Genomic DNA, 19,837 nt, shown 5'->3' with positions numbered 1-19,837 from the left:
CTACTGGTTCTCCTCATACCTATCTAACCACACTTCAGTCTCTTTTGCTGATTCGTCATCCATTTAATTCCCTCTAACCATGAGTCCCCTAAGGTTACCATCTTTGTACAGATAACCGCCAGTTATGTATAGACAGATATTTGCATACAGAAATATCTAAGTATGTATACATGTATATATACACGTATACATATTCACATACATACATATAGATATAGATATACTGCACATATACACACATATTTAGACACCTCAGAATCAATATTCCAAAATGGAGCTTTCTCCCAAGCCTACTTACTCATCTTTCAAATTTCCCTTTTCCTGTCAAGGGTATCACTATCTTTTCAGTTGCCATATCTCTTCATTTTTACCTCTTCAACATCTCTCATCTAAGGCCCCTCCTCAGCCACCATGATAGTCCAGGACCTCATCACCAAGATTATTGTCATAGTTTACTAATTGTTCTCTCTGAATCAAGATATCTGTGCCCCCCCCATTTATCCCCAGGACAACCAAAGTAGCCCAAGTCTCATCATGTCTACTCCCCACAAATACCCCATACCCCTCCCAAAACTCAATTAACCTCATTGGTTCTTCACTATTTCTTGGATCAAATATAAATATCTCTTTTTGCCATTTAAATCACTTGCCAATTGGTCCCATTATATGTTTATTGCCTTCTAATACAGTACTCCTATTTAGATGCTTTATGGTCTAGCTATAATGACCTACTTGTGGTTTCACAGACATGGTGCCATGTTCTATCTGTGTCATTGAGATGGCACAGCCAGGTGGCACAGTGGATAGAACACTGGGCTTGGAGTTGGAAAGACCTGAGTTCAAATCTAGCCTCACTAGCTATGTGACTCTGAGCAAGTCACGTAAAAGCCTTTTTGTCTCAGTCTTCCTCTGTAAAATAAGCTTGGGAAGTAAATAGCAAACCATTCCAATGCCAAGAAAACCTCAAATGGGGTCATGAAGAGTTGGATATGACCGAAATGACTGAACAAGAAGAAGCCATTGCCCATCCCCATCCCTGCAATGCATTCCATCTTTCCCCTCTGTGTTTTGGAATCCCTTCAAGACTCAGCATAAGGGAAACCTTTAAAGGAAGCCTTTCTTTTTCCTACCACCTGCTAGTGCCCCCTTCCCCCCTCCGTAGCTACTTTGTATTTATTTTGCAAATATCATGTGTATCCTTTTGTGCTGATTGTTGTGTCCCCTTAGAATGTAAGTTCCTTGAGGGCATCTTTCTATTTCCAGCCTCAGTTCTTAGCACAGTGCCTATCACATAGTAAGTTTAATAAATGTTTACTGATTGTTGCTATCCAGAATCTTGTCTCCATCTCCCCAGTTCTGGTTTGGGGAGAAAGAGGGCAGGCTGAGGTCCCCTAGGCTTGGCTGGTTTCAATTCATTCTAAAGGACTGAGCCTTGGTCTAAGAATTGGGAGACTTGGATTCTAATGCAGAGTCTGGGTGTGAACTTACTGCACAACTTTTGGCAAGTCTGGCATCCTCTGCCTCATTTTCTCCTTCCATAAAATACATAGTAACTTCCAACTAGAATGTAAACTCCTTGAAAGCAAGAATGCATTATCTTAACTTTGCATCTCCTCCTCATACTTGACTTGCCTCTGTACAAAATGGAGTGCTTAAGATTTTTTTGTTAAAGGAATGAATGAAGGTATGATTACTGTGCCCTGAGGGCCCCCCACTGAGTTAGGAGCTATGGAGGATGTGAATACACAGTTCCAGGCCTTGAGAGGCTTTAAAATTTGATTCTAAATTAACATACGCTACATATTTGAAAAGTTAAATCCTGGCTGACTTAATTATGTGGCTGGTATTGCTATTTAACTGCTTAATGAGTAATTCTAGCAATGAGAAAGAAGAATCCAGAGAAGGGATGGTTCATTGTGGAGCTAGGTAGCCTGGGAAGGCTCCCTGGAAGAAGGGAAGTTTGGAGCTAAACCTTTAAGAATGGGTAGGTTATGAATGGTGGGAGGGTGGTAGTGAGGTGTGCATGCCTGATGATGCTCCTGAGGCCTGCAGAAAAAAGGTGCTATATGAACACAAACAGCAACAATAAGAAGGTCCTATTTCTATAGTGGTTTAAGGTTTGCAAAGTACTTTCCTCACAAAGATATCCTGTAAGGTTCAGGTATTATTATACTAATTTTACAGATGGGGAAGCTGAGTCTCTGAAAATTAATTTCACTTGCCCAGAATCACACAGCTAGTTGGATCTCCTGATTCCAATTCCCCCACATGCTCCAGCTTGCCAAACCACCTTTCTGTAACTTCCCAGGGTGTTGTAAGAAAGAATTTTTGTAAACCTTAAAAGTGCCATTAAAAAAAAAGACACAGAAATATTATTGATAACATTAAGAATTGTTGTTGAGTTGTGTCCAACTCTGTGACCCCATTGGGGATTTTCATGGCAAAAATACTAGAGTGCAATTATTTCCTTCTCCCGCTCATTTTGACAGATGAGAAAAACTGAGGTAAACAGGGTTAAATGACTTGCCCAGGGTCACACAGCTAGTAAGTGCCTGAGACCAGATTTGAACCCAGGAAGATGAGTCTTTCTGATTCTGAGACTGGCACTCTATCCACTGAACCATGGGAAAGAACCCTGGCTAACCTCTTCTGAAGGCATCCAAATCTCTCCTGAAAAGGCCAGGAGGGTGGAGCTGGTCCCTGGTCTTGCCTTCCCTGCTACCTCCCATTTCCAGGGAGCCAGATGCTATTTTCCTATTAGGGACCAGAGAATTCATGCAGAACAATAATGTCTGAAGAGCTTAGCAACAGCCTAGAAACACACATTGAGAATCCCAGGTACAGTGAGCATTTCAGGCTGATGGTGTGTCTGGCAGCATCACACACACACACATACAGTTCCTGCCACCCATTTCCTCTGTATTAAGGCACACACTGTCCTCTACCACCAGGGATCCATCCCTCAGAGTAATAAGTTACTAGCATTTATGGAGTAATTTAAGGCTTACAAAACACCTCACATCCACGATCTCAGGATTGTGGTGGATCAAATGAGATAATATTTGTAAAGCACTTAGCACAGTACCTGGCATGCAGGAGGGACTATATAAAGGATATCGAACAGAGAAGGGACTTAATGGAGTTATTAGGGGTCTAGCTTAGTACAAAGAGTATTAATTTGGAGTCAGAACACCCAGATTCTACTCCTGACATTGAGGCAATCATTTCTTCTCTCTAGGCCTCAGTCTCCTCATTTGTAAAGTGAAGGGGTTGGATTATCTAGGTTGTTGTTGTTGTATGTCCTTCATATTCAAAGAGGACCGTGACATCAGGAGGTGATGTCATGACTTGCTGTGAATTGAATTTAAGTGAGGGAGGGCTGTGCAAAGTCACTAGCTTCACTCTCCCCTCCAGAGCCATCTGGGTCCAGTGGCAAGATATACATCAAGACAACCGGAGATAACCCAGGATGTTTGAATCAATTGGAGTTAAGTGACTTGCCCAGGGTCACACAGCTAGTAAGTGTCAAATGTCTAAGGCCAAATTTGAACTTGGGTCCTCTTGACTCCAGGGCCAGTGCTCTATCCACTGTGCCAACTACTTGCCTCTGGCTTATCTAACTTAATCTCTAAAGTCCTTTCTATACCCAGGGGTGTGCTGGTAAATGTTTAACCATCAGCTCTCTGTTTTGGGGGAAAATTATGTACCCGTGACAGACTTTTAAATTTTATCTGTATTATCAACATTTTACCCATCATTTTCTTAAAGCAATGAACACAATAATAAATCAAGTCCTAAGCTATAGCTTTTACTAATTTCTGCAGTGTAAATGCTCACACTGGAAATTTAATCAGCAGCTCCTGAGCTGATGCTTATAGATCTAAATCTATGCTTCTATAATAATAACAACACACAAATAACTCATGTGTATATAGATCATTCTGGTTGGCAATGAACTTGTTGGGGAGGGACTGCACATTACTATCACATTAGGGGGAGACAAAGATGAATTTTGTAATTCTTATTATGGTGTAGTGCCCTGCCACCATTTCTATTTGAATTTAACATCACTGATCTAGTCTCGTCCCCTCGTTTTTTAGCTGAAGAAATAGGTGCAGAGAAGTTAGTTAAATTACTTTTCCCAGGGTCACACAGATTGTAGACTACAGTGTCTGGATTCCAACCCAGGTCCTCTGACTCCAACTCCAGTGCCATGGAAAGAGTGCTATAGTTAGCTCCCTTCCAGTGTTTCTTGACTTGGAAAATGACATATTAACATTATCTATGTTTTGTTGTATTTTTATATACTTTGTTAAATATTTCCCACTTTTTCTTTTTTGTGGGGCAATGAGGGTTAAGTGACTTGCCCAGGGGCACACAGCTAGTAAGTGTCCAGTGTCTGAGGTCAGTTTGAATTCAGGTCCTCCCTCCTAAATTCAGGGCCAGGGCTTTATCCATTGCACTACCTAGCCACCCTTCCCACTTTCATTTTAATCCAGTTCAGGCCACCTGGTTTGTTTAACACCCCAGCCTTAATCTACTGCCTAAAGCGTTCTGCTACTACATAGGGCTCAGGAAGTCAATTCAGGTCCATGGGATTCAAGTAGAGCAGGATGGGGCAGCTGAATAAGATGACCTTCAGTTTTTCAGCTGAAGCCCTGTGGGATCCATGAGGTGAAAATGAAGAGGTCTGGTTTGAGAACCTCTCTTCCCCATGTCCATGACCCTTATCGACTCCCTCAACTTCCTCCCTTCATCTCTAGAGAGAACTTGGGAGTCATTAGGGTTAAGTCAATGGTTAAATCAACAACCCAAGTCCATATTATTTGTACCTCTCCAAGAGGCCACAGAGTTCATGGGCTGATTAAACAGGATGGGGGTTGCCATCAGATCAGAGACTATTAAAAGTGGAAACAACTTTAAAGTTCCCAGTTCTCAAATGGGTGATTTAAAGATCATCTCATCCAGGGGTGCTTACTTTTTTATGTCATGGACTCCTATGGCTATCTGGTGAAACCTGCCATTTACGGAATGATTTTTTTAAATTCATAATTGAAAGAAGTGCTAATTCTTAGTTAGAGATTTGTCAAAATAAGCTCATGGTCCTCTAAATAAGCCCATTCAAGATCACGGTCCTCAGGTTAAGAAATCCTGACCCCGGGGCAGCTAGGATCCTGGGAATCCTGATTTCAGAGCCAAGGGCTCTTTATTGCCAGGGCAATACTGTCTCCTCCAAAATGAAGTTCCAGATGCATATAAAAGAAATTGACTTGGGGGCAGCTAGGTGGTACAGTGGATAAAACACTGGCCCTAGATTCAGGAGGACCTGAGTTCAAATCGGTCCTCAGACACTTCACACTTACTAGCTGTGTGACCCTGGACAAGTCACTTAACCCTCATGATGCCCGCCCGCCCCCCCCACACACAAAGAAATTGACTTTATAATGCCATTTGAACTCCTTGGATAACTCCACTTAAGCAAGAAAAATAACATTAATAATAATGTATTACTTTATGACCCTTGAAACTTTTCAAAGTGCTTGCACATAAATTTTTCTTTTGGCCTCATAGCATCACTTTGAGGCAGGAAGGGCAGATATAATTATCTCCTTTTTAACCGAAGAGAAAGCTAAAACGGAATTTAAATGATTTGCCCAATGCCATAAAAGAGGTGAATGACAGAAATGGGATTAGAACCTCAGAGACCATTGGTTCCTGTACTGATTAACCTGAGTTGGAGATATTATTGGAGAATCAAAATAATGGGAGGCAAGCCAGGAAGCATGGATTTCCTTACAGGCTACTTTGCATGACAGTTATCAAGCAGAAGTCTGATAGACAATGTGTGTGTGTGTGTGTGTGAGTGTGTGTGAGTGTGTGTGAGTGTGTGTGAGTGTGTGTGAGTGTGTGTGAGTGTGTGTGAGTGAGTGTGAGTGAGTGTGTGTGAGTGTGTGTGAGTGTGTGTGAGGGAGGGAGAGAGAGAGAGACAAAGAGAGAGAGAGAGAGACAGAGAGAGAGAGAGAGACAGAGAGAGAGAGAGAGAGAGAGACAGAGAGAGAGAGAGAGACAGAGAGAGACAGAGAGAGAGAGAGAGAGAGAGAGAGACAGAGAGAGAGAGAGACAGAGACAGAGACAGAGAGAGAGACAGAGAGAGAGACAGAGAGAGCGAGAGAGCGAGCGAGAGCGAGAGAGCGAGAGCGAGAGAGCGAGAGCGAGAGAGCGAGAGCGAGAGAGCGAGAGCGAGAGAGAGAGAGCGAGAGAGAGAGAGCGCAGAAAAACAGCATGAAATTGATCCTGGTGAGTGGGGAGAGGCAGGGCATCCCTCTCTCCGTTTATTGCTCTCAGGTCTCTGATTGTCAGTGTTGTAATTCAGCATTTTTCTTGGCTCCTGCTTTGCCATGTGGCAGCAGTGGTGGCAGCAGCAACAGCAGGGCTGGCAAGATTAACAAAGGCAATAGGGAGGCAGTGCCAGGTGCCAGGCAAGCAGCAGTGCCAGGAAGGGAAGACAGTGCTTGTGCCACTCTCCAATGAATGTCCTCTGGCTATCTGTGTCATCTCCCTACTCCCCTAGACTTGAAGAAGAGAGGGAATAAGTAACAAGAGGAGGAAGGGAGAAGAAGTGGAAAGAAAGAGAGAGGCAAAGAGGCAGCGTGTAGGGGGTTGAGGAAGAGTGTGGGACAAGAGACTCTGATGGGCTGGGCTTAGGTCATTTCTCATGAGCTGTACCTGTATCTTAGGCACACAAGAGACCCAGAATTTTCCCCACAGAGGGAAAAAAAAGCTTTACTGCCTTCCATGACCTGGGACTCCTGATGGAATTAATTTCAGTCACTGTTCCTTTTATCTATTGCCTTTATAGAAAAATGGGCAATAGGGGCTCCATGTGTGTGGTTTATCGGGTAGTTGCCCTTTGTTGTGTTGTTGTTCAGTCATTTCAGTCGTGTCTTACTCTTCATTACACCCTTTGGAGTTTTCTTGGCAAAGATACTGGAGTAGGTTGCTGTTTCCTTCTCCAGCTCATTTTACAGATGAGGAAACTGAGGCAAACAGGGTTGTGTTTTCCCCAGGGTCACACTTCCAGGAAGTGTCTGAGGCTGGATTTGAACTCACGAAGATGAGTCTTCCTTGTTCCCAGCCCAGTGCTCTATCTGCTTTGTCACCTATCAGCTCCCTTGTTAAGGGTTTTAAGAAAGAAATGTCTAGACTTTGTTAAAAGCAGAAAGAAAGAAAATCACAGAGTCCAGACTGATTTCTGTCCAACTTTACTTTGGGATATCCTTTTCTAAGAAACAGGCAACGCAAGGGAGAATATCATTTAGTGACTTGCTTAGCTCTCTGTATAAAGCTAGTGATGAATTGGGAAACCAGTTTAGAAGACAGAGATGCATCCTAGAGCCTTGGGGAGTGGAGGGGGAGGGAAGGTGGGAGGAGTTGTTTCCCATCACTGTCCCTGTTTTAGAGTATCAGAAGTTCCAAGGTGAGCCTTTGACTTGCCATTCATTGGGGAAGCTCACACTGTTTTAGTGTGGGGCTGGAGAGGCTGAAGCATCACAATGAAGACAGATTCTAAGGAAGATCTCAGAATAGTTTGGACCTTGCATTACACCATCTCTCTAGTTTTCCTGGGTGTCCAGTGATTGAAGGGAAAAGGACACAAGACAGGTACCACTTGCCATAGTTCATAGTTATATGCTTCTTCTCTAATTCTCACTTCTCTCTCTCTCTCTCTCTCTCTCTCTCTCTCTCTCTCTCTCTCTCTCTCTCTCTCTCTCTCCCTCCCTCCATTTCTCTGTCTTTGTATCTGTCTCTCTCTCTCTGTCTCTTTCTCTCTCTTTTTCCCTCTCCTAGAGGCCTTGATTCTAGTTCTGGCTCCACTACTAATTTACAATTATCCTTTCCACATCATGAGTTTTTCCATCACAGCTTTAATGTACCTCAGGTCAGCATAAGAAGTTAAATAGGAACTTGGGGGGAGTTTTGTAGAAGCTGAAGACAACACATGAAGGCCAGCAGACAACACAGAAAAAGTTTAGAAACTCAGAAATGCTTAAAATGTATGAATAATATTGTATAACATCAACATGTTTTCTTTTCAATACCATAATAATTCAGACTTCTCTGGGGCAAAGGGAGGGTCAAAGAATTTTCCATGGATTTTCCAGATCACGGGGGCACCCTACTGTTACACCCTCAGTGTATAACTGTACTGTGTGACCTTAGGCAAATAATTTCACCTTTCTAGGTTTTGGATTCCCCATCTGTAAAATGGAGATTAAACAGGTGATCTCAAGGCTCTTTTCCCCAGTTCCTTCCCACAGAGGAAGGAAGAAAACCCATTGACCTAAGATGGAGCCCAACTGACTTCCATTTGCTTGTCCATTCTAGTCTCTAATTCTGAGTCACTTCCTCTTCTCTGTACCTCAGTTTTCCCTTCTGTTAAAATGAAAGTTTATAAGACCCTAAGATTTAGAATTGGAAGGGAACATAGAGGTCAATTAGTCCAACCCTCACACATTTTACAGATGAGAAAACTGAGGTCAAGGGTGACTTGCCCAACATCTTATAGGTAGTGAATGACAGCCTATGTTTTGAAACAAGGCCTTCTGATGCCAAATCTAACCCTTTTCCTACTCTATCACAATAGAGTATCACTTGGATTAGATGATTTCTGAAGTGCCCTCCAGCTATAGCATTCTTAAATCCTATCATTTTATGAATCTGTTTTTTCTTCCCTTATATTGGTCTTTCTTTTATTTTTCCTCATTCCTTTCTTAGCCCTCGGATATTGCATAACACCCTTCTAACTGCCAGAGAGAAGGGGTATCGGGGTCAGGGGGAGAGCACAAGGGTCATGAAACATCAGTGTTTGCTATCACATTACACATCTGGGCTAGATGGTTCAATGAGCTATATCACTTGGCAGACTGGGGAGGAAGTTACTTTGGAGACTCACGGAGCCAGCCAGCTTCCAAGGGATTGCAAAACAAAGCTTATCTTCAAAGTTTTCCTCTGTGTCATCAAAGGTAGCTGAGCTCCAAGGAACAAGGAGGAGTCTTTCCCAGGCTTAGGGACATCCCTTCTCTCTGCAAGTCAAAGGTAATATTCTTATAAATTCTCCTATCCCTTCTCCCATTATTTCCCCCCTGTTGTACAAGAATAGTCAATTCAGTGTTACGTATAGAGTTAGAGCTGGAAGGGAATGCAGAAATGATCAGGTCCAGTTCTTTCATTTTACAGATGAGGAAATGGAAACAAAGATGTTAAGTGACTTTCTCAAGGTCAGAAAGGTAGCAAATATTAGAAGCAAGATTTGAACCCAGGTCCTCTGTTCCATACCCAGCATTTTTTCCCCACTGTACCAGCTTGGTTTTGACTCCTAGCTCTGCCACTTCCTACCTCTGTGAATTTGAGCAAATCTAACTTCCCTGGCCCTCACAAAATGAGGGAATTGGGCCAGATGACTTTAAAGTTCCCATCTAAATCTGAATCTATAATCCTATTCCCAAGAGTAAACAGAGAGTAAGGAATAGAGAGCTGGACTTGGAATGTGGAACATTTGACTTCAGATCCTGATTCTGACAATTACTAGCTCTGTAATTAGGGTCAAGTCAGTTAATATCCTTGCGTCTCAGTTTCCTCACTTGCAAAATAGAGACTATATGTGGAACATATCTCACAGGATTAACACGAGGTTCCAATGAAAATATATGTGAAGCATTATACAAATGAGTTATTATTATGGATCTGTGATTGGAGTCACTTCTACCCCACCAAGTGCTTGTCAGTGCTGCATGTGGGAGATGGAAGAGTGAGTAGAGGATTACGACTTTGGATCCTTACCTAGACTCCACCTCTGACTCACCACAAGGCCTTCAGCAAGTCACTGATGAAATGAAGAGAATTTCCCTTCCACCTGCTCCACCTGCCCAGGAGGCTGTGGGGCTGAAGGAAACAGTGCCTAGGAGACAGCTCAGAACTCGGCCACATCTCAGCATTTCTTGGAACAATTTGCCAGTGTGGGAGTTAAGTCAGGCAGCTTGGATGTTCCAGTTTCCTGGTGCACAGCCCATAGGGCATTTTGCTGTTATCCTTGGCTCTGATCCTCTGCTGGAGGAGGTTGGAGGAGGGGGATAAGTATTGTCTGAACTTCCAGAATGAATAAGCACAGTGGAAAATCGGGTTGTATCCAACCGTGGTTTTGAACTGGATAATCCTATTACTTTTGAAACTGCTCCTCCTTGATTTGCCATGGACATTCTTCGAAGCCCCATTGCAATCTTACCTCCTCCATGAGGTCTTCCTTGGCCATCAGCTGTGAGGCTGATGAATGGTGCTCTAATGGTATTTGGACCACCCTAGGCACAGGAGATCAATCCCCTTTTGTCCCATTAGATCTCAGCAGGGAGGCACTGCCTGTCTCTCCTTTGCTTCCTCCCAATGCCCTACACATAGTAGGCTCTTAGTGAATGAATGAACAAATGAGGAGGCAGCTGCTTCCCTGATGTGACCCTAATAGACTAGTCTGCCAAGTATCTCTCCCGCCATCTTGCCACAGAGCCTCAAATTCACTCTTAATCATCTTTCAGCTAAGGCATTGGAGCCCTGAGGTAAAATCACCCTTTGTTTTCTGGTGTGTGGGCAGCACATTCCGCTGTCAGAGATCACTTTCGATTCTAGTTCCCAGTGGAGGCCTCCTGAAATAGGGCATATGACCAGTAGATGGACATTAGGGAGCATCAAGATGAAAAGCATAAAGATTTAAGGTTAACAGGTAGGTCCGGAATATAGGCCGTGAGCCGCCAAAGGGAAGTGAGCTGGGTGGGGGTTGGGCAGGGAAGGGCAGAGAGAAGGAGGGGAAGGTCCTGTGCTGAGGGGGGAAGGGAAGCCCACCAAAGGCAGATGGAAATACATTTAGGTCACTGTTCTGCCTCCAGGCAGACCATAAACTTGAAATAAATGCTCTTTAAAATAGCTCACATTTATGTAATGGTTTGTTGTTTGCAAATGAAAACCAGTGTGGCATTAAAAGGCTGTGTAGTGTGGTCGAAAGAGACCTAGCCTCTGAGTCAGAAGGACTTGGGTTCAAGTCCTGACACAGAGGTACTGTGTGAATTTAGGAAAGTCATTTAACCTTTGAGGATTATAGACAACTCTAATCCTGTTGTGTTACAGACACTGTATCAAAACCTACACTGATCCAGGAGCTCCCTATAATAATAACAATAATTAGCATTCAAGGTTTACAAAGTACTTTAGGTGTATTATCTCAGCTGAATCTTACAATAACCCTATGTTATTATTATTCCCATTTGATGAAGGGGGAAACTGAAGCTGAAAGGGACTAAGTAACTTGCCCAGTCTTACAGCTATTTAGGGATGAGGAAGAATTCGAAATCAGGTCTTCCTGACTCCAAGTCCAGAACTATTCACTACACTATATAGCTTCCTACATCAGTGTAATACTCATGGGTCCAGTACCAATCTCAATTCCTATGGCTTTGCTATTTACTAAGTACTACCCTTACAATAGCCCTATGAGATAGGCAGTAAAAGTAATGTTACACCCATTTCATAGATGAAACAATTCATTCAAAGAGGATAAAACGTTACCTATGACTGTACCCATTTAAATCCTACCTTGTGTCTCTCTCTGTCTCCCCCTGCAGGTCTGAGGCTTTTGCTATGACCGAAGCCTTCCCACAGAGCCAGGACGTGCCCCTGCACCCGGATCAGCATCAGGCTCTCTTCCAGGCCTCCCAGCCTTTGGACCCTTGTGACCATGGGCAGCGTCAGCAGCCTCATCTCAGGCCACAGCTTCCAGGGCAAGCACTGCCGAGCCTCCCAGTACAAGCTTCGTAAGTCCTCCCATCTAAAGAAGCTCAACAGGTATTCGGATGGGCTGTTGAGATTTGGCTTCTCCCAGGACTCTGGTCATGGCAAGTCAAGTTCTAAAATAGGCAAGAGTGAGGATTTCTTCTACATCAAGGTCAGTCAGAAGGCCCGGGGCTCCCACCGAACAGACTACACCTCATTGTCCAGCGGGGAGATGGGAGGCCAAGCTGTGTTGGAATTTGGAACACCCCCGAAGCTTATGCCTTTCTCCAATCAGCTAGAACTGGTTAGTAGGGGTCTCCAAGGGTGGGAGGGCAGAGGAAGGGTGATTGGGAGGGCTTGCTTTTTAGACCTATAAGGAAGGTACTTGATGGTGGTAGTAGTGGTAGTACTATCATGCCACACTCCACAAATCATAATTTGATCAGTTTTTCATTTAAATTTCTCATATTAAAGCCTTGATCACCCATCACAACCATGAACAATTATGTCACCTATGACTTGTTCTTTTGTTTTTTTGTTTTTGTGGGTTTTTGGGTTTTTTGCAGGGCAATGGGGGTTAAGTGACTTGCCCAGGGTCACACAGCTAGTAAGTGTCAAGTGTCTGAGGATGGATTTGAACTCAGGTACTCCTGAATCCAGGGCTGGTGCTTTATCCACTGCGCCACCTAGCCACCCCCACCTATGACTTGTTCTTGATGTCCAGCATACTATAGTTTGTTTCCCCCGGGTCCATGATTCTTGGTAGATAGGACCACGAATTTCCATTGCCTCCAGCCCACATACAGCATCTGTTCCTAAGAAATGGGAAATGCCACATGAGTCAGGTTCATAGTCTACCCAACACAAGGCTCCATCTCTGACAGGAATATAGGGGATGTGGTGTAGAAGGGAAAGCTAGAGGTATACCCCATCTGGAAGTTAATGATACCACTTCCACATGGGAAAAAGAAAGGATACTCTTAAAATGATCTTCAGATTTAAACCTGGGTTTCCTAGGTGATAGGTGGGAATATTCACTATCCAGCTAATAAGAAGCAATTTCTTAGAAAACTGGTCCCCATCCTTCCACTGAATAAAAGTTTGCCCCCTTGAAAACTTCTTATGTGATCCTGAGTGAGATATGGAGAAAAAGTCCATAGACATTTCAGAGAAAAAGTTAACAACAAAACGGTAGCCTTAAATGGTTCTAAGGAGGGAAAAGACATCTTTCATTTCAAGATTTTAGTGATAGAATCCACAGGATTATAAAATTTAGAGTTAGAAGGAATGGTAAAGATTGACCCCCTACCCATTCATTTTACAGAGGAAGAAAACGAGGCTCAGGAAAGTGAAGTTGCCCAAGGTCATGTAACCTTGGTAGACAAGTCCAAGTCCAAGACAAGATCAAGGTAGACAAGGTCAGGGTTTTAGATCTTCAGATCCTTTGACTCAAAAACTGGAAGGCGGGTAATAGGTGGACATCTCACAGGGCAGATACCATTAAGTCCTTCTGGACACAAAGCATTTTCCCTCCTGAAACAGTCTTGAAACATATGATCCCTCCTATATGTCAGTCCACTTCATCCACAAAGGTATCTCTAGATAAATAATCCCAATATGGACAGGAACAGCATTTGCAATGACACTCTAATCTAGGAATTATTATGGTACCAAAGAAAGAACAATTGTCCTGAAGTTGGAAGACCTGGGTTTAAATACCACCACTGACACCTACTACCTGTGTAATCTTGGACAAATCATTCAATTCCACAAGCCTCGGTTCCCTCATATAGAAAATGAGAGTGGGACTAGGTGGTCTTTGAGGTCCCTTCTAGCTCTCAGTCTATGATCCCATTATCCTTCTAGCTCTATGATCCTGTAATAGACCCTTACTGACGTATTCCTCTTTCTCCAAGAGGTCAGTCCAGAAGATCTGAGGGTCTTTCCCCTCCTAGATTAATATCTTTGTGATGAATTGGAACATCTTTTGTCTCAATTCTTACCTAGCCCTTAGTCTTTGAATGGGTGTTGCTGCAGACAAACTGAGACCTGGGAAAGACCTTAATTTAGAAAGGCCAAAGTCACTCACTGACTTTTTTTTTTTAATAAATTAGAAATTCTCTAAGGTCCCTGTTTGTTTGTTGTTTTGTTTTGTGGGGCAATGAGGGTTAAGTGACTTGCCCAGGGTCACACAAGCTAGTGTCAAGTGTCTGAGGCTGGATTTGAACTCAGGTCCTCCTGAATCCAAGGCCAGTACCTTATCCACTGTGCCACCTAGCTGCCCCATTCACTGACTTTTGTCTTGCCACTGGCCTGGTAGGACTGTGGAGGAGGGAGTGAGGTTGAGGACTTTGAGCAACTCTGCCTCTCTTAAATCCAATTCATGACTAGTCAAGAAATCATCCTAGGGATGTCCTTGGTCCTCTTCAAGAACGAAGGACAAACAGCAACAGGTGAGGTGGTGGATAGAGCATCTGGCCTGGAGTCAGGAAGATCTGAGTTCTAATCTGAAATCAGACATGTGGTAGCTATATGACCCTGGGCAAGTCATTTAACTCCTATTTGCCTCAGGTCCAACTGTAAAATGGGAACACACTGGAGAAGGAAATGGCAAACCACTCCAGTATCTTTGCCAAGAAAATCCCATGGACAACATCCATGGGGTCACATAGAGTCGGGCAGGACTAAACAACAACTTTCATACTCCAAGGACAACCCTTTATTGACTATATCATGCTGTTTTTCATTATTATCACAAACTCTTCAAGTATATCATCATTATTATTTCTAATCAGAGAGGGAGGAAAGAAAGAGAAATACTGAGGGGAGAAACTGTTAAAGAATCTGGGTTTTTTCTCTTTCCTAGGGCTCGGAAAAGAGCATTGCAAGGCCGACAGCATTCAAGCCTGTGTTGCCACGGTCAGGGGCCATTCTCCACTCCTCCCCCCCAGAAAATGCCAGCCACCAACTGCACGCAGCTCCTCTGGATAAAGGCAAGGATCAGGAGCTAAAACCTGCCCTGTGCTCAGGGGCACTGTCTGACTCAGGCCGGAACTCTATGTCCAGCCTCCCCACTCACAGCACCAGTAGCAGCTACCAGCTGGACCCCCTGGTGACCCCCGTGGGGCCCATCAATCGCTTTGGAGGCTCCGCCCACAACATCACCCAGGGTGCCATGCTTCAGGACAGCAACATGATGAGCCTGAAGGCTCTGTCCTTTTCCGATGGGGGCAACAAGATTGGCAACCCGAGCAAAGCCGACAAGGCTGCCTGCATCCGCTCACCCCTCTCCACGGATGAGTGTACCATCCAAGAGCTGGAGCAGAAGCTACTGGAGAGAGAGGGAGAGCTGCAAAAGCTACAGTGCAGCTTGGAGGAGAAGGAGCTGGCCTCCAGCCAGGCCTATGAGGAGAAGCAGCGGCGCTGTCAGGAGGAGCTGGATGGACTCAAACAGAAATGCAGCAACAAGCTGAGGCAGGCCTCCCAGAAGAGCCAGCGCACCCAGCAGGCTCTGCAGCTCCAGGTATTTCAGCTGCAGCAGGAGAAGAAACAGCTCCGGGGGGAGCTGGAAAATCTCATGAAGGAACAAGACTTGCTGGAGACCAAGCTGAGGTCCTATGAGAAGGAGAAGACCAACTTTGCTCCTGCCCTGGAGGAGACCCAGTGGGAGGTGAGGCCAGGTCACCTGGCATGCTGGAGGTGCTGGGGAGGGGGATTCTTGCCTGCAAATCAGACCGTCAGAGCATCACATGTTTAGAGCTGGGAAGACTTTCAGGGTGCCCTGAATCCTGCTCAGGTACCCCTTCCTCCACGAGGCCTTCTGTGAAGAGCAAATGGAATAATAATAATAATAATAATAATAATAATAATAGCTAACATTTATATAGCACTTACTATATTCCAGGCATTGTGCCAAGTGCTTTATAATTATTATCTCGTTTGGTCCTCACAACAGCCCTGAGAGGTAGGTGCTATTATTATCCCTATATTACAGTTGAGAAACCCAAGGCAAGCAGAGCTTAAGTGGCTTGGCCGGGGTCACACAGTTAGTAAGTGTCTGAAACCAGATTTGAACTTAGATCTTCCTGATTCCAGGTCTGATACTCTATCCATTTTACCACCTAGATGCCCCATGATATTTGTAAAGCCTTTATTGCAATGCCTGACACATAGCAGACATTTAAAAATTGCTTGTTCCCTTCTCCTGCTGTTGTTGTTTGGTCATTTTTTCAGTCAAGTCTGACTCTTTGTGACTCAATTTGGGGTTTTCTTGACAAAGATACTGGAATGGTTTGCCATTTCCTTCTCCAACTCAATTTACAGATTGAGGAAGTGTGGCAAATGAGGTTAAGTGACTTTCCCAGGGTCACCCAGGTAGTAAATGTCTGAGGTCAAATTTGAACTCAGGTCTTCCTGACTCAAAGCCTGGCACTCTATCCACTGTGACAACCCCCTAACCATCTTTGAAGCCACCAAGTCTAACTCTTTCATTTTACAAATAAGGAAACTGAGTCAGAGAGTGCTTATATGACTTACCCAGAGTCACACACCTAGCAAGCATCTGAGGCAGAATTCAAATTCAGGCTTTTCTAACCCCAAAGCCAGCCACACCATCTACTCTATCACCTAGCTGCCTCCTATATCATCTTGAGTTACATCCATACCCCAAGCAGCCCAGTGAGTATGTCTATACTCAGTTCTGAAGAAGACCATGTAGGAGAGGGCTGAAGGTAAAATGACAACTTTGTGATGTCTCCAAATCTAAAAATCCCAAGAGGTCGGCAATCCTCCAGGTAGCATTACCTCCAGACTTCCAATGGCCCAGTTCTGGGAATCTTTTAGAATCCTTTTTCCTAGAAGTGGATGAGAATGACAGTAGGAACTACAGGACAAAGAATCAGAGTATAAAGGTACAGAGGGTCTGGGAGACAACATTTCTCTTGCTTCAGTCAGGTCTCCCACTGATTGGTGCATGTCCTTTTTCTTTTTCTGGACCATAGCAAAATGGCATTACCTAGGCAGGCCCCTATTTCCTACTAGTGTCCAGGGATGTCTGTGGTGTGCTATACTTATGTTGGCTTTCTTACTGACCTGTGCCATTTTATTTGGATAAACTTTTGGTTTTATTATGAACTTAATAAACACCAAATAGAATGGTCACTTTACATATATATATATATATATACATATATATATATATACACACACACACACACACACATATATATGAGAGAGAGAGAGAGAGAGAGAGAGAGAGAGAGAGAGAGAGAGAGAGAGAAGGATAGAAGTAGGGAGGGACAGAGAGATTAAAATGGAGGAAGACAATTGTACATGAAACTGCAGGTCTGTACTATGTGTAGCTTTCTTTTTCTTTTTGAAGTATATAATAAGATCAACCTGTGGCTTTCAAAGCTTTTCTGTTTGTCTGGTCTTCTTTCTGACCTTCCTTCTGTCCTTTTGTCTCTATTTTTAAAGAAAGATGTCTCAATGACCCTCTTTTCTTTTTTTTGTTTCTGTTTTTGGCTCTATCCTCTCTCTCTCCTCCATTGCCTTCTTATTCCCCACCCTACTGGGGGGAAAAAAAGGAAGAACAAAGTTCTTGTAACAATTATACAGTTAAACAAATTCCTATTTTGGCTGTGTCATTTCTTCATCTTGGGTCCGTTGTCTCTATGTCAAGAAGTGGGTAGCAATCCTATGCCTATTGTAGAGCAGAGCATGGAAGGTTAGAGAAGGTTGGTGTAATGATAGAGAGGAGAGAAGATGGCTGATGGAGGTGGGTATATGAATAGGTATAGGTGATACTGTATTTTGTTGTTGTTTTTGTTTTGTTTTGTTTTAGGTGATATTGTGGTAAAGGATACAGATAACCATCTACTGAAGTATCACTCAGATGCCTCATCATAGAGTAGGAAGAGCACTCGTTAGTGGAGTCTTCCATTGGAGCAGAAGCCATGGCAGGTCCTATCAGGCTGAGACACATTTTAAATATACAAGTGTTTAGATAGATTCTGCACTTGGCATTTGAAGGCCAGACTAGCTAAATCGTGAGAGGTTAGCTGCAGAATGATGGGGGAGAGGAAGGGAGGGGAGGGGAAGGGAAAGGAGAAGGGAGGGAAGGTGGGGCGCGAGAAACACAGAAACACTGGTGTGGGCAGTAGCGGCATTAACAAGATCAGAGCTCCTTCAAGTGAAATGAATCTGAGGAGGTTGGACTAAATCAGGGATTATTCACTTTTATTTTTTATGTTAAGGACCCCTTTGGCAGTCTAAAGTCTGCAGAGTAAACCCTTCTCAGAGTAATGTTTTTAACTGCATAAATTAAATAGTATTTCAAAGGAAAAGTTATATGGAAATAAACATGCATGTTTTTTCTATCTGAGTTCATGAACTCCTTAAAATCTATCCACAGACTATAGACCCTTTTGTCTAGGTGTTCTCACAGGTCCCTTCTACCTCTAAATCCTATGACCTTAAAAGATATGGATAATAAGTCTCTTTAATATATAATATATAATAGATAAGACATAGACATAGAACTGTATTTAGATATAGAGATACTATTATAGTTCTGGAGATTGGGTATAGATGATAAACATTTAAGCGTATGTAAAGATATATAGGACACAGCTAAGTGGCACAATGAATAGCACACTGGACTTCTAATGAAGAGGACTGACATTCATATTCTTCTTAGGACACTTGCTAACTGTATGTGACCCTGGGTAAATCACAACCTCTCAGGCTCAGTTTCTTCATCTCTAAAATAGGGCTAATAATAGCAAATATTCACATGGTTGATTTGAGGATCCAATGTAATAACATACATGTAGCATTTTTTTTTTGGGTGAGACAATGAGGGTTAAGTGACTTGCCCAGGGTCACACAGCTAGTAAGTGTCAAGCGTCTGAGGCCGGATTTGAACTCAGGTCCTCCTGAATTCAGGGCCAGTGCTTTATCCACTGTGCCACCTAGCTGCCCTTGCATGGCACACTTCTAAGTTGAATCTTCATCATTAGTATTTTATCCATTGCTTTCATAAGTCTAGACAATCAACAAAACAATAAATCAAGCCCTGATTGGCAGTGTTTGCTGGTTTCCAAGGTGTAAACGCTCACACTGAATGTTAACCAGTTTGCTTGTTGGAGGTGGCTACTTCACCACCCCTGCCTTAAAGCACTATATCAACTATTATTATTAGATAATAGAACATAGAATGTCAGAGCTGCAAGGAAACTTCAAAACCATCAAGTTCAGCTTTCTAGGTGTATCATCTCAATAGTTAGTAAGGGTCAGAACAGAGATTCAAAACCCAAGTTATCTGGTTCAAATCCTAATCTTTGTCATAGCTATCCATGCAGATAGAGGTGATCATCTTAATAATGACAACTGAAATTTACATAGACCTTTAAGTGCTGTGATGCATTTTATACTTTTTTAAAAATTTCATTTGATCCTCACAAAAATCCTACAAGGTAAATCCTATAGATAGCATGACCTCCATTTTACAGACGAATAAATTAAAGCTACAGGACTCAAGAAATTATGTGACTCAGGGACAGCGAGGTGGTGCAGTGGATAAAACACTGGCCTTGGATTCAGGAGGACCTGAGTTCAAATCCAGCCTCAGACACTTGACACTTAACAGCTGTGTGACCTTGGGCAAGTCACTTAACCCTCATTGTCCAAGGGGGAAGAAATTATGTGACTTGCTACTGGGCACACTTAGTTTTTAAGTAATGAATTTGGATTTGATTCCAAGACCAGCATTCTCTCCCCTAGGTCATATAAATACCCCCTAGAAATCATTTAGGGCAGTTAGGTGGCACAGTGGATAGAGCCCTAGAGTCAGGAGGACCTGAGTTCAAATTTTACCTCAGACACTAGCTGTGTGACCTTGAGTAAGTCACTTAACCCCCCTTCCCCCACCAAAAAAATTTAGTTCAAATATTTTACTTTACAGAAACACACTTAGTTGGGGGTGAAGTAGGTGTATGGATACAACAGTGCCTGAGTCTGAGAG

The 19,837-nt window shown here is 43.3% G+C and overlaps 1 protein-coding gene across 6 annotated transcripts in view; it reads left to right on the top strand.

Annotated features, from left to right (window-relative positions):
- Positions 1-19,837, top strand: part of LZTS1 (leucine zipper tumor suppressor 1) — a 75,325-nt gene that overhangs the window by 50,288 nt on the left and 5,200 nt on the right. For 5 of the 6 annotated variants that reach the window (XM_043988120.1, XM_043988123.1, XM_043988125.1 and 2 more), the window contains 2 exons: positions 11,667-12,118; positions 14,681-15,484. In XM_043988120.1, the coding sequence (XP_043844055.1) occupies positions 11,780-12,118; positions 14,681-15,484 (1,143 nt within the window). In that variant the 5' untranslated portion in view covers positions 11,667-11,779. Of the gene's footprint in view, positions 1-8,923; positions 9,097-11,666; positions 12,119-14,680; positions 15,485-19,837 lie in introns of all 6 variants that reach the window. The other variant, XM_043988121.1, reaches the window with a different exon arrangement.

Source organism: Dromiciops gliroides, chromosome 2, assembly GCF_019393635.1.
Source record: "Dromiciops gliroides isolate mDroGli1 chromosome 2, mDroGli1.pri, whole genome shotgun sequence".
NCBI classification, from domain to species: domain Eukaryota; kingdom Metazoa; phylum Chordata; class Mammalia; order Microbiotheria; family Microbiotheriidae; genus Dromiciops; species Dromiciops gliroides.
Note: the sequence above shows the minus strand (reverse complement) of the source record. Positions and strands in the feature narration are given on the sequence as shown.